The sequence below is a fragment of the Convolutriloba macropyga genome, chromosome 15, assembly GCF_964194025.1.
Source record: "Convolutriloba macropyga chromosome 15, txConMacr16.3, whole genome shotgun sequence".
Taxonomy (NCBI): Eukaryota; Metazoa; Xenacoelomorpha; order Acoela; family Convolutidae; genus Convolutriloba; species Convolutriloba macropyga.
The window spans coordinates 37742590-37767310 of NC_134482.1; the positions used below are offsets into that span (position 1 = coordinate 37742590).

General features: G+C 35.6%; 1 protein-coding gene across 1 annotated transcript in view; it reads left to right on the plus strand.

The window, feature by feature from the left end:
* The window catches only part of LOC142354176 (uncharacterized), a 153093-nt gene extending 129025 nt beyond the window's left edge, over positions 1 to 24068 (plus strand). The window contains exons 7-9 of the mRNA XM_075406436.1: positions 6121 to 6528; positions 21193 to 21530; positions 23731 to 24068. Coding sequence (XP_075262551.1) covers positions 6121 to 6528; positions 21193 to 21530; positions 23731 to 23952 — 968 coding nt within the window. The 3' untranslated portion in view covers positions 23953 to 24068. The remainder of the gene's footprint in view (positions 1 to 6120; positions 6529 to 21192; positions 21531 to 23730) is intronic.
* Positions 24069 to 24721: the final 653 nt, after the last annotated feature.

The window sequence follows — 24721 nt, forward strand, 5'->3', positions numbered from 1 at the left end:
TCACGCGGATTTTTATGTCAAATTCGATTAGTCAGCTCCTAGGTTCAGACCGAAACTTCATATGTCCAGACCGTCCCAGACAAAACATGTCTATGTCCAGATCGCTCCAGACGGAACGTACCTATGTCCAGACATTCGTGCGCTCAAAAATATTTGTGCGTTTTTTCGTGCGTTCAAATACTTTCGCTGCTCCTTACGTCGACTGTCAAATAATACTGGCTGTTAGGTGAGCCGTCCAGCAATAGGAAGTCTTTTGGACAGCTGAAAAAAATTCAGCATAAACGAATAATTTTGTTCGTAGAAAGCGGTTGTGTTATGCGCTTAAGCATAATTTGTCCTAATTTACAGGTGTGCGTATCATGCAGAGGTATACCCAAATCGTCACGGGCAGATATGTCCGATGCGTGTATGTCGTGTTCGTTTTTACTATGTTAATACGTTGAAAGTGGATCAATATAGCGGCAAATAACTACTTTAGCAGAAACCGGCAAAATGGAGGGAAATATCGTATCCCGTGTTCGCAAAAATGTCCTAAATTTAGCCGCGAAATACAAGTACAAACTTAATAACCTATTTTTCGAGCGAGTTGTATCACGCATCCGCTTCATTTATGTATCGATTTTTTGCACGCAATGTAGCTCGATTTCGCATAAAATCCGCAATTAAGCCTAACTTAAATACTATTTATTTAATTAAGCCTAACTTATTACTATTATTAGTACTTTATTACTACTTTATTACTACTTATAGTACTTTATTACTACTTATCACTACTTATTAGTACTATTTATTACTACTTATTAAACTCGGCCAGTCCCACATGGATATACAAAGCCTTCGATGTGCGAAGGATTTTTCGAAAAAAAATCAGATTTTGTGGTTGCATGTATTTAAAGAACTTTAAGGCTTTTAAACCTTTAATTAAATCTTTACTAAAGTGCTTATTGCATGCTCAAAATGCGCGCGAATAACAGATACCTAAATTGAGCGGAAACGTGCTACAAGATTTGTTACCTACTTTTCGCACCGAATGTTCTTTTATTTCGCGAAATTGGCGGAACCCCTTTTGCGAAAAGTAAGATACAAAGGATGTCTCTTAATTCGTTCATTGCACGTATCTAATTTTCGAGCCAATTTTTCTAAGGCGGAAATTTTGGGGTATACCTCTGCATCGTAATGATGCTTTTCATTGCGGAAATATATCTGCAACTTTATTAACGCATCAATAGGTATCTGCATCCCTGTAATTTAAACAGATTAGACTACTGCTTAGTACTCGTTAATAGGGATTTAACTCGGATTTCTCCCTAATTTCAATTCATTAAAAACTCAAAATGTCAAAAAATAGTGTTGACACCAATTTTAAACAGCACCAAGAACCGCCAGATAGCAGGAAACAAGAAAAATAGAAAAAAAATAGAATTTGTGATTGGGTAATTTAGTAATATTTGTAGTCATTCGAACTATTCTGCGGTAAAATTTGTAGTTGGACTGACTTTTCGTAGAATACTACCATCGTGTATAATCCATCAATCTTCTCTTCAATTTCTCTATTAGCGTTACACATGCTGAATACACGTGTATGCTCCGTTGTGCATAGAGCGTATGCTGAACATATCAATCTGGGTTTGTTGTCTTGCATTTGTTGCCAAAGTTTGGTTGTTTTTGCTTGTCGCGGCGCACATGACTTTCTCTATCTCAATAATGCTGCATGAACCTGCGTCTGTGCATAGTTCAACTGTGCGTTAGTTCGACTATCTAAGAGGGAAATATGGCCTTTCAACAAGTCCGATAGCTCTATGTTCATTTGCGGCTGTATATAAAGCATCAATTAAGTTCTCTTTTCGAAGTGTTTGAATTTTTTGCCAATCACACGCGTAATTTGCCAATCACACGCGTAGTATGAACGATCTTTCAATTCTCTTCTTATAATTTTATTATTTAACAAATCTAATTACACTGGGGGAAGAAGCATTGCTAAATTTTTCAACAGTAAGATACATCCCTTATCTGTACACAGCAGTCAGAAAAATTTGATCAAACCGCTTTTTTAAGATTGGGACCGCCGAAACCAATTTGATTTTTCTCTGTTCGGCTCCTCACAATTGATTATGGTTAACATTTGCTACGCCAAAGGACAGATTTAAAAGTCTTGCCAATTTCGGTTCAGATTTTAACCTCACTAATTTTTGCTATAATCTTGAGACAGATAGACGGCCAGAAGCTGTTTTGCGCCATTCTTAGCATCGAGAAGCTGCCCGGGTGCGTGGGAGGATGTCCTCAAAAGCAACTTTTTTGTTTGCCTTTAAAAGAGCATTTCGTTCACTAAACCAGAGAAGCTGTTCATAAAAATTTTGTTGCGCCGTAGTGAGTTGATCTATGGGCTTGTCTCCTTCACTCGATGTTCATAGTTCATCACAACCAAGTCCTTACTTCATCCAGTTCTCGATTCTTGCATGTGAGGATCGCAAGAATGAATTTGCAATAAATCTTCCTCACAATTTCTGCTAATTTTTTTTATCCTCGGTTTTGTTTAAAGACTTATTGATAGACGATTTTATGCCTGGAGAAGTGTATATACACCAGTTCATCCTATGGTGGTACTGATTAGTGGTCATTCCGCGTTCTCCTCTGTTATTTTTTTGTCTTCAGATTTGTTAGGGGATCTGCTGATAGACAAATTTGGACCAGGTGACTTGTAAGTATTCTGGTTAGTCCCTGGGATGGCATTGATTGGTGGTGTATCGGAGTCTTCACTGTATTGAAAGTTGCATGAGATTTTGCCGTCTTCGATAAGTTTCCGTATTTTTGGTCAAGGCATTGATTTTGTGTGGACTGAATTGCCAAAAATTTCGCTCAACTTATTTGAGTATTGAGTTGGTTAATCGCGATCCGAGTAATATGCAAACAAAAATTGTATATTTTTGCGCTTTATTTAAACTTGGAGTTTTTTGTAGTTTTGCGGCTTAGTTGTGGAGCTATTTGTGATTACTTAAGTTGATGTCAAAATTTGTGTAGAAATTTTCTAAATGTTCACATTGTTCACTATTTGCATGTAACTTTTGCATTGTCATAGCTCTATTATCAATTCAAGGCGAATTTGTTTATCTCCAATTGATTTTGAGGTGCAAAACCAATGTTGCAAAATGAATTTGATTTTAGCGACTCGATTTCGTTTATTGAGTTTCGAAATCAAATTGGGTGATAGATATGCATAATTAGGTGATAATAATTTGTTCCTTGGGTCACTTAACGGCTTATGAAAATATGATATATCTCCTTTGATAGCGGGTGACTGCGGTGCAGGTTCATCTACAAGATTGCTGTGTTGTACCACTTGTGTCAAAATCTTTGGTAGTATGTTTGGTAGTATGTTTGGTAAAGTGTTCAAAACCTTCGGAATTTTTTTCATCTTTTGCAAAACTATTGTAAAAAAGGATCAGCAAGTATCATTTTGGCTTCAATTAGATATTCAATTGTAAATTTTCATTGTAGTAGTCAATCTACACCACCGGATAATAAACTTATATAAGTTTACGGGGGCTGCGTTTTTTGATTATCGAAGTTTTTGCATTTTCATCAGCGATGAATTTAAAATGTTCTCCGTAAAGATAGTTTTTGAAAAATTCTGTTAGCGATACTTTTCTAAACAGTTCAATTTTTTCAGTACCCGATGCTTTTTTCTAATTAATTTCATTAAAGTTTTTTTCGTGGTTTTTAAATCATACAAATTTTACGGTTTCCCCAGTAATGGAGAAGTGAATGACAGAGCTGTGATAAAATACGTATAAAATTGCAGATATATTAAACCGATCGTGGCAATGATCTGAATCATTGTAGGGCATTAGGAGGTGGAAATGCTAAAGAGTCGTTGTTTTTATTTCGAGCGGATATATCACAGGTTGTGATCACAGATTTTTGAACCAAGTCTTATTCGAATTCTAGTTTTGTAAAACGACGTTCGAGTGGGTTAATGCGTATTTTATCTTCGTCTTATCGTTTTAGACGTTGGTTGGCATATTTCAGTTTATCTTCCTTCGAACCAGTGCTGACAATTATTATGTCGTCTTTATCCTTATGAAGCTCTGCCGGCATATCAGGTAACCCGTAAAATCTATTTTAAAATTGGAACATGCTACTCGAGTAACAATATATGGCAGTAAAAAAGCAATATTTTATGTTTATTTGATTAATTAAAGTTGAATATAAGCTTATTTTTGATCGGTTGTTGAGAAAGATGCTTTTTGGCGGTTTTAAGCTGCGGTTAAGTTGTGTAATTTGGAATCAAAAAGCATTACTGTATTCGGCAATCAGTACTTATTATAGTGAATTGCTTCATTAAGAACGGTTTAGTCAAATGCTGGTATGATGGTATGGTTAGTTTCAATTACTATTGGAGATATGAATTTTGTATCAGAGCAATTGAAGCGTTTTTCTGTGATACCATTTTTTGTAGACGTTTAAATTCTTCTAGTTCAGAAAATCAATTAATAAGGTCTCGTCTACATCTTGGTGTTTTGCGCTGTCGTTTTTTTTGAGACATTGATTTTGCAATATGTGGTTCCGAAAACCCAATCCGTTGAAAAAGACCTTGATAGGACCAGTCGCTTGATAGGACATTGGGTGTTACGTTGCATTTGGTTGAAGTCCTCAGCTTGCCGTTTACTCTAACCATCCCTTTGCAAATATTAATCTACGATTGCACCTCTTTCGAGTTTAAAGTGTCTTCAATTATTTTGTTCCGCAGACTCCTGTCGATGATGATAAATATGTTTCCTGACTCTATCATGGCAGTACAAAAATTATTCCCGTTTGGAATTTTGTACGAAGAGTTTAAACTTTCGTCGCTATTTCGCAGCTTTTTTGCGCCATAACCTTAATCTGTGCCTTCGTATGTCGAGTCCTACACTTGATTTTGTTTTTTTCCTCTAGCTGCTATTATAATTAACAGTTTCTTCATCGTCGTTTGTCTTCATGGACGTCTTTGATTTTATTAACGTTTTTGGCGAACTGTTTTTGTTGTTTAGTTCTCAGTTTCTATCAATTTTTGCAAAATTTTCAACCTTTCCGAAATTGTTGCATTTTTCTCCTTCTGCAGGAAAAATGGTTTTATGGTTAGTTTTCCATGTTTGATCAAACTTGTGGCAATTGTTTGTGGTTTCATTTTGTGAATAGCCCTAAGCGATGCAGCTGAAATTTTGGCGTTGTTTGTTAGTGTTTTTGCAATTTATTTTGTAGAGATTTTCAGCATAGTTATGGGTTGTTTACCCGTCCAATTTTGATTTATGCGTTGTTGATTTTGAAATCTCAGTTACAATTGAATTGTTTTCCCAAGGGCTTCGTCTGTTATAACTGACTCGCGGAGTAGCTCTCTTTGTGCGTCAAAGTTGAGCGTGTTTGTAATATAAATATCCCTATGAGTGACTCCTCTTACTAGCCGGATCGGACATTTCTGGGTTGCTCTTTCAATCCAACACAGGAACTTTTGATAACCGCACGATAACCGACCTTCGATTTCCGGATTACACCCCAGCGGGCTTGAGAAATGGTCTTAAACAACGGTCTACAGTTCTGCTTTAGCTGATATTCGGTTACTTGGCTCCACGAGCAAATATTTTCCAGCTTACAAAAATGGTAAAGTGATATCCATAATGTAAAATGAGGACAAAATGCAGCACTCGTTTCCACAAAAGGCCAAATTTTTTGAAATTTGCTTTTTCGGACATTGACCTTGTAAAGCTGCAACAGGGCTCGAATATTGTTTCGCAATATGTTTATACACATCTAATTTTTTCAGTCATGAAGCTCCTTAGGATTGACAATAAATAACTATATGACACTCTGATGATAAATGAACCCTGAATTAACCCATAAATTACGTCATACTCATCATTTTTCTTTAAAATGCCCAACATTGTGCCTCACGAAAATTGTCCCTGCTTACTTAGGGAAAATAGTTCAATAAACAGCATAAATGGAGTTGCAATAACTCAAGTTTGCTTTAATTAGTATCTGCTTTTAGCGATAAATTACTATAAACAAAAGGACCAAAGAAACCTCACACCAACAAACAAACCTGAATCCCGATCAGCTTGCTTCCAATGTTATGCGTGTTTTTAGATGGTGAGGCCTCTTCGGAAAACGCAATGATTGAGAGATTTGGACAACAGTTTGCCGTGGACACTGAAAATTTATTCACGCTCATATCAGAAATGAATGAAAATTCGCAGTGCAAATGGGAGAAGAATCAGGACAAGTGTAAACAGCTAATCTCTTCCGTGTTAAATCTGAAATCGTCGTTGAAAGTTAAGAGCTGGGTCGCACCCCCAAAACTGAACTTAGTGGACCTGGAGAACGCCGTTTTGGAAGTTCAGCATACCTTTGCGCGACTTCTCTATGAGTCGGCAAACCTCGAACGCGAAAGGGCGCGAGTGAACGAGATGCGTGAACAAATCAACATTGTTGCCACAGAAGAACTCACCTATTCAGTGACAATCCTAGTTGCTAAGGAACCCGAAAAGCCGCAAGGTAATGCAAACATGATATTAGTTGGGGTGTGTAAAAAGTAATTAAAATTTTCTTGCAAGGAATTGGGCTCTTTCCCACTTATGGGACTTATTGGTCTGGCACGGTCTGATCATAGGACAAAATCTGATCAGAGGTCACTTGGGTTTTGCATCTCCACCCTGTAGCCATGTAGCTGAGCGAGGTCTTAGCTTAAAGATCCTCTAAAACCATACCCAGGTTGACGTGCTAGACGGAAATTCCTTATATCCAGATCGAAATGAAAGTACAAGCGGTATACACCAGGCTTACTGCATACCAACTTCGGTTCATATTGAACTATTACTTGACCCGATGAAAAAGACCATATTTCAAAAATAGTTACATTAATTCTAAGAAAATTTGTTTTAAGTGCAAAAATTTTTCCTTTAGCGAAAAAGAGCGTTTCATGAGTTAAAAAATATGTATTTGTAGACTCATGAAACCCTTTGTTTTTGCTTTCATCGGTTCTTCCTGTCCGACATATTTTCCTATCGGCTGGTGAACGCACATAAACCTGGACTTAGACAACTTTGAACCGGAAAGTCTGGTAATTGCTTTTTGAACGCCCGATAGTCTGAACATGAACAAACCAATTTTCATTTTTAGATCGCACAAATTCTTGTTTGGAACGTACAAAAGTCTGGCACGGTCTGGACATATAGACTTTCAGTGTGGTATCTCAACCTAGGTTAACTTGTCGTTATTGAGAGATTATAGTTTGGGTCGAATTATAATTGATTTGGCAGAAAAGTTTTTGGAAGTTTGCCCTAGCAACTCTGGAACTAAGAACTTGCACAAACGTGATTATTGTTTTTTCAAAATGATGCCGCGAGTGTTCCATATATTATTGAAAGAAAGACACTCGCTTAATAGTGAGACAAAATTGTATAAGATTGTGAGATAAGATTGTGTAAATTATTGTTAGAGTTTTGCTCGAATCATAGAAGATTTTGCAAGAAAACCATAGGCTTTATACTGGAGTCAGCCCTGGAGTATCTTATATATATATACTGTTATCAACTCAACAAAAACCTCCTAAGAGATCTGAAAAACACCCACAAAAAGTATACACAATTAATTAAAGGAAGTTATTGATTTAAGAAATATGCCTTGGACGTATGCCTTTCACAATACTCTATCAGTTTTTCTATAAATTGTTTTAGTAAATTAGCCGCGGCAGGTCCCAATCAAAGAAAAAAAGATGGCGAGAAAGCCAAAAAAGACAACTGGATTTTCGCAGGAGCCAAGTTTTATTTGACATCGAAAAGTTCCCGACAGTTGATTACCTTTTTTAGTTCTACCACTGGGATAATTTACAATACACAAAGTACAGTGTATTGTAAAGTATTTCAGTTTTCTGCCGGGAAATTAGACTTTGTCTCACTATAGTTTTCTTAGTTAAAACAACTTAAGCTGAGCGGGGCCTTGAAAAACAATTTCTCTAATAACCGTAAAAGTTATCTTAATGGATAGGCACTTATTTCAATAAAGATATACGACCGGAAGACATGAGCGTTTCCACTTGATTTGTAAGGAGATTTTGTAGAAATGTTCCGTAGTAACAATGGGACTAAGAACTTCGAACTATTGAAATTTCATGGGAGACGATGGCGAAAAAACTGAAAGACAAAATTTTGAAAGCTTCTTAACCAATTTGTGTCTTTTCTTTTTTGCAAATTTTTTTCACAGTGGAATGTATAATAAAGATGTTTCCCAATGGCAACTCAAACAATTAAATTTCATTTTCACAAGTGGGTTTTCAAAAAAAATGAAGAGAAGGTTAATTTGTAAGAATTTTGCAAAACACTGATTTGATAATTTCTAACCTTGCAAGCATCTTGCGAGGTTTTTTCAAAGTCTTGATGATAACCGCCGGTTTAAATTGGTTTTAACTTTGGAAGACTTGGCGAATTACACAGTAGCACATTTGGAAAATTATGGAAAACTGTCTAAATGCACAAAGTACTGCTATAGTTACGGTTAAAAAAAATCTCTTATGACTTTTCTATTAGCTCAGCTTTTCAAAAAAAGGATCTCAGAGAAGCAATGATCTATTATTTGATCAATGAGAAAAAAGCCTGTATCTGCAAAATATTATTTTATATTGCCCTTGCGAAACAAAATAAAATCAGAGAAGAATTTCTTACCAAAAGCACAAGGAGAAGTTTATGTTCTGACGCAATCATAGTACGGTACGCTGAGAGTTATGCAGCAGATATTAAAACAGTTATGCGTTCAACTTGTTCCAGCACTTGAACAGACCTAACCAGAAAATGGATGATTTAATAAGTTTTGTCTCACAATAGTTGTCTCACAATGGTTAAACACCACATGCGACTGCTTTTTACATTAGACTACAAGATTTCACATATGCTTTTGCTATATAGTCCAAGAAGCTTGCCTTCACTTTTTTTTAAAATCCAAAACATGTATATTAAAGTAATCAATTGGTTAAAGTTAATTATCGAAAATTTAAAAATCAAACAATAATATGTTCTATTCACAAGAAATTAAGGTTCACAAGAAATTAAGTTTCCTAATATTCTTTAGAAAAAACGGTATTTGAATCCTGGTACCCTTCTGTCTTTTCAAACCATTTCGTGTTGTTTAAGATTTTCTGCTACAACTTTTGGTTTAATTTCGTCTTTCGACATTCATTTTAAAATTGTAATCGGAAATGTGTTCCATTTTCGAATAATGTTACGATCAGTTGAACCATTACTCCATCTTGATTTACACTGTGTTAATAAGAAAAAATTATGGGTTCTTTTGTTAACAATAATTGGTACCTTTTCTAAAAATTTAAATGTTAAATTTTTTTGGTGAAGAATATTGGAAAGTACACTTAATGACACTCCTGTTATTTGGAGTTCTGCTGGAAGGCTTTTAGTCTTCGGACGAAAATCATCAGCAGTCGCGTATTTGTTTTTGCAAAGCAAACTTCAGTGCCCCAGTTAATCTCTTTGCTAACTTTGTCGATAGTGTAAGATGGTAAATTTGTTTTAAAAAATCGCGTTAAATCTAAACGAGACAATACAAGTGATATGAAACATTTATTCTTGTTTTTAACGGTACATGATGACGAAGCAACTAAGTATAATAATAAGATTGATAAAGACATTTTACTAACTTTGTTGAGTTGCTTTTAGTGTGTCAGTTCCATATCGATAAAAATCCATAACATTATTTATAGATAATGAGTTGAAGGCATTTGCTAAGAGTGAAAAAAAAGAGTGACAACAAAATCGTTTTTGTCAATGCATCGGTTTTTTTCCAGTTTATAAATGGAAACTATCGAGACTTGACTTTTGCTTTTGAGAACTGCATTGATTCTCGTAAATTAGACTTTCAAAATTTAAGTAGTGATCTGGTTGGTCCAATAGAAATCGCTCGAAAATTTATGCTAGAGCTGGTTTGACCAAGATGAGTCGATAGATTTTGGTTCTAACCGGTCTCTGTTCTTATAAACACGTGTAACATTGGCTTTCAAAACTTTAGGGAAAGTGTTTTTTAATACATATCATTGATCTTTCAGCGCCCATGCTGGCATATAGTCCGTTTCGTTTGATTTTCGCATAGGTAAATAATCAATAACATCAGACAATTTTTTTCCCGTGATTGTTTTGAATTTTTTTCAATCCATGGGATGTAAGGGAAAATGGATGTAGAGAAACTTCGTTACATTTGTATAAGCCGAGCCTCAAAAAATATTTTTAAAGAACAATTGCAATCTTTCTGTCATCCTCAACACGACGACTGCCTTCCAATAATGTGTCATTTTTTCTATTTAGTTGTTGGAGTTGATCGCGTTTTCTGTTGAGTTATCATTGTTCTTTTAAGTTTTTTCTGTTCTCTTTTCCCTGAATTTTTTTAAGATTAGTTTTTATTAATCATCTATAGTTTTGGGTTTTCTTGCACGCATCAAACAGACCGTGTTTTTCATATATCAGACCACTTAAATCCTTTGTGCACAATATTAGGTAGTCTCTTCGTACTGCTTTCTACCAACTTCAAAAGTGCTTGACAATTCATAAAACGTTGCGAAATTTTTGATGAGTCACACAGACATTTCGTTGGGCTCCTTTATGTGGTTCATTGGTGACCAAAATTGCAGCGCACTGTCACAATAGAGACTCGAATAATTATTGGTATTACCTTTCAAAAACTGTCTTTTTTATTACTGTGATCTATCTTAACTTATGACTGATTTACAATTGTGAAGCGATCAACTCCGAGAATCGACTCCAGAATATTGACTTGAAAATTTTGGTTTTTGGAAATAAAACAATGATCATTTAACACATAATTTCCACCTTTTTTCCAGGAAACAAACCCATTGTTAACTGTGAAAATATCAAATGGCTGTCTACTTTCTGAACCTAAAAAGTTTATTTTGTAATCTCCAAAGGCTCACCAAAGGTTTTCTGTTAAAGTTTCACTAAATTCAGTCCACTTTGACTCAAATAATCGTCGATTGATTGTGTTCAAATCGTTTCTCATTTTTATTTAAACTGCTTGGCAGCAGATATACCTATCTCTCCGCCTTTCTGCAAATTAGTTAATGATCATATTTCTTGCGTCGTGCAGACAGTGATGACCTTTTGCATACAAAGAAACCCTGGAATGTCATTTTTTCATTTATCCATGCGTCGGTAACAACTAAGAAGGAATTTTTATTGACATTTCGAAAAACGAGACAAAACGAGACATTTTTATTTTCGAGGCTTTTACAACTCATATACCAAAACCTGGGACACTTCGATTTTCTCCCGGACTCTTCATTGTACTTTTCAGTTGTTGTTGTTTTATCCAAGTTCGATGAGAAGAAGTTTTCTTTCAATGTCGCTAATTTTTTCTTCAAAAATTTTCAGGACTAAGAATAGATATTTTTCCCGGACACTTCATTGTGCTTTTCAGTTGTTGTTGTTTTATCCAAGTTCGATGAGAAGAAGTTTTTTTTTAATGTGGCTAATTTTTCCTTAAAAAAAATCAGGACTAAGAATAGATATTTTTCCCGGACACTCGATTGTGCTTTTCGGTTGTTGTTGTTTCATCCAAATTCGATAAAAAGAAGTTTTTTTCAATGTCACTAATGTTTTCTTCAAAAACTTTCAGTACTATGAGTAGATAATTAATGTTATATATCCGGAACTTTAGAATAAAAATTAGATGTGATTAATATAATGGCAGTTAGATTTTTTATATATATAAAAATTGGAGAGACCTTTGTGAAACTCAATCGTTTCTAGAAGAAAGAGAAGTTTATCAAAAACAAAAACAGATTAAATGCCATTTATGTCTCGAAAAGATCATTTTCAATGATTTCTATGAATTCACCAAAATATATCAGAATTCAATTCCAGGATTCCACATCTTCACCCATTGGAGGAATTCTTCCAATGAGACATCGTTTGCTGAACAAATGTAACCAACTCTTTTCAGGTGATTTTACAGAGTGGTTACCGTTTTATTAATCAAGGTGAAAACCGTCATGCTTTACTTCTGAGTTTTCCAAGTCTTATTACAAGACATTTAATTGACACGACTGAAATTCACAATTAGTTTGGTCATCTATATTGTAGACTTCGTTGTAGCTACATTAATTCCTTTATTTTTCAAATCTCTTCCATACTTACCATTCTTCAATTGGGATTTTTGCAATTGGCAACCTTATGTGGTTTGAATTTTTTAAAACATTTTCCAACCAGTTGACAAATGTGCTCAGCTGATTTTTTGGCCTCAATAACCTGATCAATGGTGTTATGCCCAGATGAAATATAAGGCTTTCCGAATCTGTTCGTGTTGAATACGAATCATTGTTACCGTTGACATCCTTAATGATTGCAGATGGGTAGGACTATATAGCTTTTTTCGCTACTCTTATTGCCTTGTTTTACAAACTTGAACGTGGTGTCCAGAACACCAAAATAACTATTTCTTTTTGCAAATTTGCGGGAAGAAATGTTTTTTAATAGCACTCTCAGACGCTTGTTGTTCACTTTCAAAGATGTCATCCATAATCTTTTTCAGCCATTTTGAGGTGTTACTTGAATAACTTCCGATGTTGCCTGATCATATAATCGTTCTTTGTTGTCTAAAGGTCCCCCAAGCTCTTTGTTATTTTTCTCATCAGACGCAGCATTTTCTTTATATAATTCTATTTCTTTGAGCTCACCAATTTCACCTTGTTGCAAACTACTGCTTTTTTATATTCTTTTTTTTCTCTTAGTTTCTAAATTTCTTGTATCAACGTTTTTTTCATTCTACTTTGCTTGTGCAGTTACCTCCATTTTTGAAGTTGGTTAATTTGGTTTTTTGTTACAAAGTCTTAGTTCAACATTAAAAAACTATTGACATGAAAAAAAAAACAAAATAGTTTGGTCCCACATACTGACACAGAAGAATAGGACAATGTAGCTCCAGTAACGTTTCCAGTTGCAAACAAAAACACCCAACCAATTGTCGATGAAATTGTTTTCAGAAAAACTGTAATGATTAAAACTTATTTTTTTTTGAAATTCAGTTTCTTTTTCGAGGAGCTACAGCGTTCTATGTAAACGTTAGGCAATTTCCGTTGTTTTGTTTACATTTTTGTACTATTTGCTTAAATTTTCATCAATTTTGTACCAAATACGATAAAATTGAAACGATAGTCTCATTAGTGCCTCGTTTGGAGATAAAAGAGAGTTGCAAAATTTTTTGAACTAACAGTTTTGGCTGAAAATTTGGCTACACTTTTGTGTTCAATTTTTTTTTCTTTTTTTTTAAAACAAAATTGGCATCAGATTTTTTTTTGACGCCCTTTGCCATGCTTGACTGGTAGTGCAGACACAAAGACTGCTGAAACAATCTTTGTCTACTCAGAAAAAGGGCTATTTTATCATCAGATTCAAAAAAAGTTTTGGAACTAAGTTTTAGCTCTCTTTAGCTAATTCAAACCGATTTATCATTTTTTTAATATCAAGTTTTTTATTAAAAAATATATCACGCTTTTATTGAGAAAAAATAGTATTTTTTAACATCCGTGCAGTGATGGCAAGGTCAATTTTGTTCTGTTCATTTGTATTTTTTGTCGGTCCATTTCATATACTGTTTGCGTTTTTTCATTCACGGTTTCGAGCCAATCTGCTTTCAATTAAAACATGGCTCATAACTGGTCCTATTTTGGTTCAAGTGCTGTCAAATTAAAAATTATTGAGTTTTCCGAGTAAAGGTTCTTTTGTTAAATTCCTTTAGATTTGGGAACATTTAATGTTCTTTTTGCTGTCTTTTGACTGTTATTGACCAATCAAATGTCCAATAGGACCTAGTAAAGAACGCATCAAATGCTTTCATTTGATTTAAATTAATTTTTTTTGCGTGTACACCTCAATAAATTTCAAAAAATTAAAATTTTGTCTTAGTTATATTGACTTTTTGGTCAAATTATTTTTGGTGTCATTTGGAATCACTCATTTTTTAGTGAACAAGCGGCAATATCGTGAACAGTTTTGTTCTTATTAGGGAGTTTATAACTCAAACGTTATGCGGATTGTTATGAGAAGCTGTCCTTTTTAGAAAATCATTTTTGCCATGTGTGATTTCTTTAAGTGAGAAAAGAGTAGTCAGGTTTACCGGTCAGGTTTATGTGATTGGTCAAGTTTACGAGCAAACTAAGAATACTGAAAATATCTGATAGTTTTGGACAAAAGCTTAATGTTGGTTAAAATTGAAAGCTTGATTTCTGCCTGTACTGTTATTTCGTCGTTTTTAGCTACCTATCACTAATGACATGTCCGAATGGCCGTCTTAGCAGCAACAAATAAGTCTATTTACTAGTTTTTTTGCAAACTTAGGGTTGTTGTGCATTAAGATTTTTTAGACACCTGTTTTCAAAATTAATTGTATTAGTTTTTTTAATTTTGCCTTTTCTAATTTTTCGTAAATTTTAGGGCAGTGCTTTAGCGTAATGAGAGATTTGTTCTTTTTTTCAAGTCCATAAAAATGTTTCTCTTTAAAAATGTTCACTTTACTCTTTTATAGTTAGAATTATGATTTGTTGTGGTTGATACTACGAGTTTTCGTAACTTTTTATATATGAAAGTTTAAAAATTCCAATTTTTCAGCTTCTATTCTGCTGCCAGATTGTCCCATTAAGGGCATATTTAACGACAAATCACCGATCACAGAAGTGGTTTAAAGGAGGCGCAACTGTTTATACTGACCATTTGATTTTACTGTATTTGTACTTCTAGTAGGCGAATGACATTATAAATAATGACAGCTCTCAGTTGTTTTTGTTTGAAGCCATAAATATTGTCATTCGTTCGACTCAGGAGACGGCTACTATTTTCTTGAGCTTGAAAATAGCTGTATGAACAAAAATATGGAATTTCTTTAAAATTTTTTCCTTTTTGTTGTTTTTTTGTCTTACTTACAATTATTATCATAAAAATTGTGGGCAAATCTTTTCTAATTAAAAACAAGTCAATTGGTTGAGTTCAATTATCAACTGATTCTTTTCTGATATTTTCAAAAAAAATTTAAATAGAAAGAAACTGAGTTTTGGCCCTAAGTAAGGCTTGTTGTTTTTATTTAATTATGTTGTTTGTATTGTCTGCTAATTGAGTTATTGAATGTTGTCACCGGATCTCGAATTGCATATTGTTTCATTTTTTTTGTTTCAGTTTAATGCAGTTTTTTAAACGGATCCATCAATTATCTTCGAACACTATTTGAGTTGTTCAAACACCCAGGTTGAGGTGCCATCTGGAAGTGACCTCTGATCAGACCGTGCCAGACGGAAGTAACCTCTGATCAGACCATCCCAGGCGAAAGTAACCGCTGATCAGACTAAAGTGAGCTCAGAACAGCGTGTGCGCTAAGTGTGCGCTGAAAACTGTCTCTGATCATACCATTCCCATCCGGAAGTGACCTCTGATCAGACCCAAATCAGGCCATTGCCAGACGACTGTGCAATCATGGTCCGGACGAAAGCCAGACAATTTTCCAGACGATTGTGCGCGTCAGATGACCTCTGATCAGAATATCCCCAGGTGAAAAATGCCACTATTCAGACCATTTTCTAATCATCTTCCAACCACCTCCAGACTATTTTCCAGAAGATTGTGCGACCATCATGGCCCACACCAAACGAAGAGCATCGTCCCGAAAATTGTGCGCGTCAGATGACCTCTGCTCAGACTATCCCCAGACCAAAAATGTTTTTTATTGGGTCATAGAGTTGTCCAAACTAAACCAAACTCTGTATGGAGTTTCCCCTGTGTACTTAAAGTGTAGAACAGAAAGAATTTTGCTATAGCTTGTCTAGGAAAAAAAGTTAGATTTTCGTACAAAAATTTGCAAATATTGCGAATAACAAATTTTAACTGTCATTTATACTAACAATTTTAACTTGCATTGCGAATGTTTGGTTTTACTTGGGGAGAGTCTTACAGCGCGGATTTTTACCGTTTGCTCGGACTCAGTTCTCCTGTAATTGTTTGTTTGTAAATCCGCCGTAGCCGATCCCTAGCCCAGATGAGAAAGGAGGAGGGAAACACCACCAGAAAATAAAGGAAAATCTCAAAAGTTGGTTTTTTCAATCAACTTGAAACATTTTCCGACATAAATTGTTCGTGACCCCTTCACGCATTAGTCTTAGCTAGGTGCTTTGCTTTTTTCTTTGGCGGCTAGCTCAGGTGCACTCCTTATGGAGCACAGTAATGCACCGGCTCTAGTCTTCAAAGAAGCTAAAATGACCCATGCAAAAGCTAAGACAAGGGTATTGGCCAGACTGAAAGCTCATCTGATCATACAATTCCCATCAGGAAGTGACCTCTGATCATACCATTCCCATCCGGAAGCGACCTCTGATCAGACCATTCCCATCCGGAAGTCACCTCTGATCAGAAAACTCCCATCCGGAACCAAAACCCAGAACCTGTAAATATGGTCTGGGAACAAACCGTGTGAGTTGGACTCCGGATGATCACAGGTCACTTCCAGATGGGAGCTCAACCTGGGTATTCTATCTGTTCCTCATTTGGTAGATAAGTAGGTAGAAAACGGGATCATAACTTTATCTTCAAACGCACAATAGCGAGCCTCCTTGTTCGTTAATACCGTCATTTTTAAACGGAAAACATTGCTACTGTTTTAGCTGATTGACTATTTTTTTCAACAGTGTGAAGCTGGTCTTTCTCGGTTGTGTAATCTGATTAAGTATGTGAAACTCAAGTAGAGCTATTCAATAACAAAGCCTCCTTAAACGTCTTAGCTAAGAACTGTTTATCAGGTTAATTTATTATAAGTGAAAAAATAACTGCCTTCCATTAAGAGACTAATTTATTGAGAATGAAATTACCCATTTGTTAGCACTCTGAGCTGGAACTGAATCAAAAAAATTTTGTCAACTGATGATCAGAGCTCTAGTCGAGAACAAAAAATAATCTTGCAAGACCTTGCAATACCAAGTATATGTTGCACGATCTTGCACCAGAAAGTTAGCCTTACAAGAACCCAGCAATATGTAACAGCGCCCTGCAAGAGTTCTATGTCTGGACTTCAGAATGGATTGTTTGATGACCAAACAGACGCCATCATCTCGCCAATACGGGCATTGGTCCAATTTGTCAATGCGTACTATAAAGACTGATCTAATTTGTCTGTACATACCATAAAGACTATACCTACTATATACTACATCGTATAAAAGAACCAATCATGTATAGAGAAGCCAAAAGAACCAATCATGTATAGAGAACCCAAAAAAAACAATCATGTATAGAGAAGCCAAAAGAACCAATCATGCATAGAGAAGCCAAAAGAACCAATCATGTATAGAGAAGCCAAAAGAACCAATCATGCATAGAGAAGCCAAAAGAACCAATCATGCATAGAGAAGCCAAAAGAACCAATCATGTATAGAGAAGCCAAAACAACCAATCATGTATAGAGAAGCCAAAAAAAAACAATCATGTATAGAGAAGCCAAAAGAACCAATCATGTATAGAGAAGCCAAAAGAACCAATCATGTATAGAGAAGCCAAAAGAACCAATCATGCATAGAGAAGCCAAAAGAACCAATCATGTATAGAGAAGCCAAAAGAACCAATCATGCATAGAGAAGCCAAAACAACCAATCATGTATAGAGAAGCCAAAAAAAAACAATCATGTATAGAGAAGCCAAAAGAACCAATCATGCATAGAGAAGCCAAAAGAACCAATCATGTATAGAGAAGCCAAAAGAACCAATCATGCATAGAGAAGCCAAAAGAACCAATCATGTATAGAGAAGCCAACAGAACCAATCATGTATAGAGAAGCCAAAAGAACCAATCATGTATAGAGAAGCTTCTAATAACCTTAATTTATGAAGTCGTCCGTAACGCATCAAGAAATGCAAAAAAACATTTAGAATAAAATTAAACAGATGAATCAAAACTAACAGGTGCAATCAAACGTGTAAGACCAAAATAGGCATCTTAATAAAGGCACTTTGTTCTATTTAAGAAATACAAACTGTGCGCAAAATAAGAAAGCAACAAAATAAGCACAACGCAATGAAACAATTGAAGCTTTGCTGATCTTTTTCGAAAACTACTGTTTTACCAATAATTGTTTTGAAGTGAATTGTCAACAATCTGTGCTAATTTTGGGCCCTCCAAGCTATACGACATTGAGGAGATGTTTATAGAAAAACAAAATAAGTAGGATAAAATCGAAAACAATGCTGTCATTCGAAAGATTGCAATTCAGGAGCGAGAAAGCTGTTAGCCCACTGCTTGGCTACAAATTCTGTTGCTTGATGAACAGTGAAAGCTCAAGAAAGCTTAAAAAATTTAATCCCCTCAGACTTTGAAAGATTTCATTGTTTCACAGTCTCTCTCAATAAAAAAATGGTAGCACACAAATTTATGAGCCATTTCATGAAACTATGATACGAAACCTGCGAAAAATTCTAGAAACATTATCCAGGCGGCTCCGAGCTATAATCGATGCTATATATCTTTGGCCACTGAACTGGATTGAAAGATTAACCTAAAAAAATACTTGAACCGTTTCTGGCCACAGATGCGCTGAAAAAAATAATTAGAAGACCCCTTTCGATTTAAGAAAAAATTTATTTTGCAAGTCCTTTCAAGGTTGAAGTATGCACCACAAAACATCTAATTTGTGGGTTTTCCATGTACAGGTTTCGTTTCACCGAGAAAAAGTAAGAGAACAATGTTACGTTTGGCGTATTCTTGCGCCAAAGCGAATAAACATGATACGTATATCTGACACTTGAAGCAGCAAAAATGTTAATAAATTTGCCCTGGGCACTTTTAAACAATTTGAGAGCAATCTCGAGTGCAATTTTTCTCAGCTTTGCATTCTTCTTGCCTTTGACGCTCCACAAATATGCTCAAACACTTACTTGGACTAGAATTCAAAAGCAAGCAAACCTTCGATGTTTGAGCGCGAACCATGATTCTAAATCCGATTATACAACATTACAGAACATTAATCAGTAGTCTAACAAAACAGTACATCGCTCTAATAGTGCTCTTTTGACTTTGAAGTCCCATAAAAAGAGTTCCATCAGAAGACTAAAAAATAGAGAATTTTGCATCAAAACTTGGTTACTTTCGTTAAGAGCATAAGTGTGACAATGTCAATTGAATCTTTTGTTAAATGTAAACCTTCGTTAGCTTGCGTTGTTTAATTTGGTATTTCGTGGGAGCCAGTTTTCTATTTCCCTTACCATTAAAATCATTAACGGATTTGATCCGGATTATCAGTGAGGACCCAAAATATCCATAAGTTTCGCATTTAATAAATTTACTCGTTTAATATGACAAACAACTGAAAACAAACTGATTTGGTTTTTTTGTTACTCCCCAACCATTTCGATTAGCAACATTTTTGCCATTTGATAGCGAAGTGATAGCTGCTATCATTGGTAACATCGTTTTTGTTTCAGTTCGTCGTCTCCATTGATGATTCTTGCGACCATTGACTTCTTCATTTTCAGTGACTTCTACTGCTTTACAGTGAAAATGTGTGTGTCTGACGTCATTTGTTCTGCTTTTAGGTCAATTGCGTGGCTTGCCCAAAGTTAAGCCAAAAATATATGCCCTAATTATTGAGTTTTGGAGTCTTGATTTTTTTTTATTTTGAGTTTGAGTTTTGAAAAAGCTCTATGAGCTCTTTTTCCTCACAGAGCGTGTCTCATAAAGCGTGTCTCATCAAAATGACGGTCCGAATTTAACCCTAAATGTCTAGTGGTCTACTAAAGTACTGGTTGCCAATTTGTATCCGATTCTTTTAGTTGTTTTATTTCCGTGGAAGGCAACAAGCATCTATCAGGACTATTTTCTGGCAACCGCGCCGGTGCCGGCTATGTTTCCTAAGTAGCCTTTATTGTCGAAGTTTTGGTCTAGGAGTTTTTTCATATCAAGCGTTTGAATACTGTTCACAAGCTAGAAATTTTTTTCCAGAAAGTGTTGAGATTCTTATGATATGGTAAAAAAAGAATAATCTGCGCATTTTTTATTTTATGTGATTGGCCGTGTCACAGTTCTTGTTTGGTTATAAGTCAGTCGTTAGATTCACGTTTGTTTAAATACTAAGTTTAACTTCTTCGTTTGCAACATTCTTGGCTCAGCAGAGGAGATTTCCTCACCTGTCAGCTGTTTTTTCTCAGAAATGTCCCGAAAATGGTTCGTTGAGAATTGGTGCAATATCGCCAGTTTATATAGTTTGTACAAAACAGTGAAAGAACTACTTCTGATGCCTCCTTTATTGGTGACGGGCTTCCTTTCAGCTCGGCTTCGCGTCGTCTCAAGCCTGGGTACGTATATGCAAAAGATTTTCTCTAAATACTGCATAGTGGTTAAATTTGCAAAATCTTAGTTTCTTAACAGTTTTTTATTTTGTCTCCTCAGACCTGATCCACAAAATTAATCAGTTGGTATTTTCGCAAAAGTGGCTCTCATTTTCATTTCGAAACACCCCTTGCTTCGGTTATTTCATTATGTGTTTTAATTTTTCCGAAATGGCTCAAATTTTTGAGTGGGTTTTGAGTGGATTAAATATCAAATCTCATTTCTAGTACATTTCAACGTAAAATTGAAATCAAAAATTTAGAATAAAGAATTTTCTCTCGGTATATAAGGTAGAGCTAGAAACCAGCATCAGAACGAAGTTTGACGAAATTGCATTTTGTTCACGCTGCTATCTTCCGGAAGGGCATATACAGTAGTGGGGATGAAAGCGGCGGGAGGGGGGTGCAAAATATAACACGGGTTGAAAGTTCCTAGTATTCTTAAGATCCTACAATTTATAATGATCCGAGACTTACATAATCAAAATCTAGCCCCTCTGAGATTGTTTTTAGGCATAAAAGGGCGGAAACTTTACCTGTCTATTGCTTTTCCAAGTAAATGATGGAGTCTGATGAGAAAAACAAAAAAATGTGCGTTCGGTTGAAGTATTTGGGCAAATTTTGTTCGCAGGGTGCTTTTCAGAGGACCTCAAAATGAAAAATGCCAACATGCGAGTAAAAATTAAGTGTTGAAACTATAAAAAAAAAACAAGTTTTATTTATTTCTGAGCTGGCTGTAATCATTTGGTTGGCTGAAATCAGAAGTGTATAACATGGTTAATATGTGTTCACACAGGACATCACGTGACAACCTGCCTACTTTGCATGCACACGTGTCACGAAGTATGCATGATTGAGCAGGATAAAGACAAGTTTGGGTGTTGGGCGATGAACCACCAGGAAGCTAAAGAAGCGAGACACTGTCGAATATGCCAACAGCATTGTCACTGGAAGCAACATTCAAACGTTCGACACTCGGATGTTCTTGAGTACGAGGAGAAGATAGAGATTAAGGTTGTCCACGAAACTCTCAGGCGGTACTCAATCGCAGCTTCTGACATTCGCAAGGGTGAGAAGCTGGTGGCTGCAATGCAGAGGAATATCGCGCATCTCCTCCTCCAAATGATTGCTCAGGTTCCCTTTTATAAATCTGACCATTATCACACAAGCTGTTACTGCTGTCCGTTAAAATTCTCTCTTTGTTGATGGTTTACCGCCATAAGGTTGATTTCGAAGCCCACATTTTAGCATTACGTAAAACGTGAAAGTTACCACGTCGAGTGCGCTCGAATTGCATGGTCTGGGAAAGGCTTCCAACGCGGTTTTTCTGGACAATGGTCTGGATCTTGTCTGATCAGAGGTCACTTCGGTCTGGGATATTCTGATCAGACGCAGTTTTTAGCGTACACTAGTCCTCTAGAACTCGTTTCGATTATGCTATGACACGTCTGATCAGAAGTTACTTATCTCTGGAACTTGTCTGATCAGAGGCGGCTTCGAACGCACTCTGACGGCACAATGAGTTTCGAGCGCACACTAGTCTGATCAGAGGTCACTACGGTCTGTGACAGTCTGATCAGATACTAATTTTGCCTAATATCAGCCTGATCAATGATGACGAAAATGATGATAACAATGATGAGAATTTTGAGCTAAAGGTTCATTTTTTATGCTTGCAGATTTTGGTTTCAAATTTTAATGAACGTGAGAGACGAGTGTAAGAATTTTGCAAAATTTACAAGATTGCTTGGGCCCTTGCGCGATTACTGCTCATGTTTGTCGAAAAGATTGCAAGATAACTCTCAGTTTACGACATCAAATAAAAATTTCCAAATCAATTTGAACCACTGCTAGATGATTGCCTAAACTTGAAAAAAGATTTGCAATTTGAATTTGGAACGATTCAATACGTCTTAGCTACTCCAAGAGTCTTTTTCGTTATTGAGACGAGACAGTGGCTTACCAAGCTCTGGGACGCATCAGCAAATAAGGGCTGCTTTAGTACATACAAAACCTGCTCGCGCGCAATTTTGCGTTGCGCAAAATGTTCCAACACACATATCAAGTTTCTCAAAAAATTTTCTCGGAAAAATAAGAACTATCTATTTTAGAACCAATTTTGAAAAATTGAAATTGAAGTAATTTTTTTTCTGGGCCACCTCGACAACAATTTTCATTAAAAAGAGAAATTAGGAATTGAGAACCCTCTCTTTTTTGCTAAATCTTTAATTGATGTAAATTCACATGCATAGTGAAATATTTTGCATTATAAAACAATTTCCAGAAAATTTGACAACGGAAATCAGTAGCATAGACACTTTATCAAATCAAAAACATGCAGTAAATTGATTTTAAAAAATTACAGTAATCAGTTTACAGGTACGAGTAGCAAGCATTTGAATTTCTCTTTGTATTTAAAAATTGTTGCACTGATTTATTCTGTACCATTCAGTTTGACTCAGTTCTGAAGTCAAATTGCGTTGCAATAAATTACCGAACAAGAGGAAATCCTCGGAAAACAATTGTCATTTGTTCTTTTTCAAGTTTGTTCTTTTTCAAGAAGCTTGATTTTATTTATTTTGACTCTTTTGTACTATATATGAACAATTTACAGTGTTTTTTAAAAAATTAAAACCAACCAACAAAAATTTTCAATGTTTACAAGACACATGAGACAAAAAGTTCAAAAATAATAAAATCAATAATACCCGATTGAAAAAGTGACAAAGTACGAATTGACAAAGTACTCAATCGAAAAAGTACGAATTCAAATCTTTAACAATTCTCGAATTCTTTGAGCGACCTTTAAGTTGAGGTTTTTAATTAAAGGAAAATTCACTGGTTTCCTTTTTTCTGTGATGTTTTGTGTTGGCCGAAATTGATGATTACATCGAAGTCTACAGAATAATTAAATTTGAAAGATATTTCAATCATTAGGAACCGTCGACAAAACATAGAACTTAATTTCAACCGTCGGCGAATTAATTTTTCGGTTTTGTTGTCTGAAATATCCAAGTAATACCACTGATGTTTATTTTAAATCAAATCAAGTTCAGCTTAAGGTTTTTTTAAGGGTAGGATATCAGCGCTGGTGTAAATGTTATAAATAATGCTTTAATAACAATTTTATGACAGCTCCCCCCCCCCCCCCCCCCCCCCCACAAACTATAATCCATCGATAGAAAAATTGATTTTTTATGATCCATCGATGGAAATTTAGGTTTTATGAAATTTCTATGATCCATCAATAGGATTCACTGCGAATCCAAATCGGGAACTTCCCACTTTAATGTTTTGCAAGGTTGTCAATATTATCATCAATCAATTTTTTCAGTTAGAGGAAGTGAACAGATTCCAAAAGGAGGTTGAGCAATTGGAAAACTGGAAGAACCCTGGAAGGAGAGACTTCGTAGACATGTTCATCCACAAGGAACTCAACGAGCGCACTGTCGGCTATGAGGACAGATTAAATCAGCTGCGTAATGTGAAAAAAGGAAAAGACTACGTCCAGAAGCGCCTCATGCCAAATGATCCACATGATTATAATGTCGAATAAAAGACAATCTTCTGTACATAAAATGTAAAAAAGTTATACTCAGAGATTTGTTTGTACATAGCTAAAAACTGCTATGATTTTCCCGGGTCGAGGCGTCACCGCCCGGGTCGAGGTGTCACCGCTAAAAATCGCTAAAAGATGTAAGATTTGCGGTTAATTTGAGTAAAGTGCAAGATTTGCGTTCATTGCGATGAATGCGGTGAAAAAAAACTTTTAAGCGGTGAAAAATTTTTATTCAGCGCTTAAGCGGTGAAAGAAAATTTTTCACCGCTACAAGCAGGATGCGGTGAAAAAAATTTTTTCACCGCTAAAATCGCAAATCTTACAAATATTGACCGCGCTAATTTCAACGCTTATCATATATTCACAGGAAATATAAATGAAGTTAGTGACAGATGGCGCAGTGGGTTACGAAGTTGGAGACATGCATAAGGTAGAGGTTCGAACCCTTGTACGGCAGTTTTTTTTGTAAGAATTCCGGTGAATGCGGTGAAAACAAATTTTTTACCGCAAAATTCAACGCAATTATTACAAAAATTCACCGCTTTTGAGCGCATTCAACGCTAAAAGATGCGGGCGCTTTGCGGTGAAAAAAGTTTTTTTTACCGTTATTCACCGCTAATCTTACATTATTTTTTGACAAAACCTCGACCCGGGCGCAATTCAACGCAAAATTATGTAAGATAAGCGGTGAATGCGGAAAATTTTGTAAGATAAGCGGTGAATGCGGTGAAATTACATAAATCAGGCGGTGAATGCGGTGAAAAAA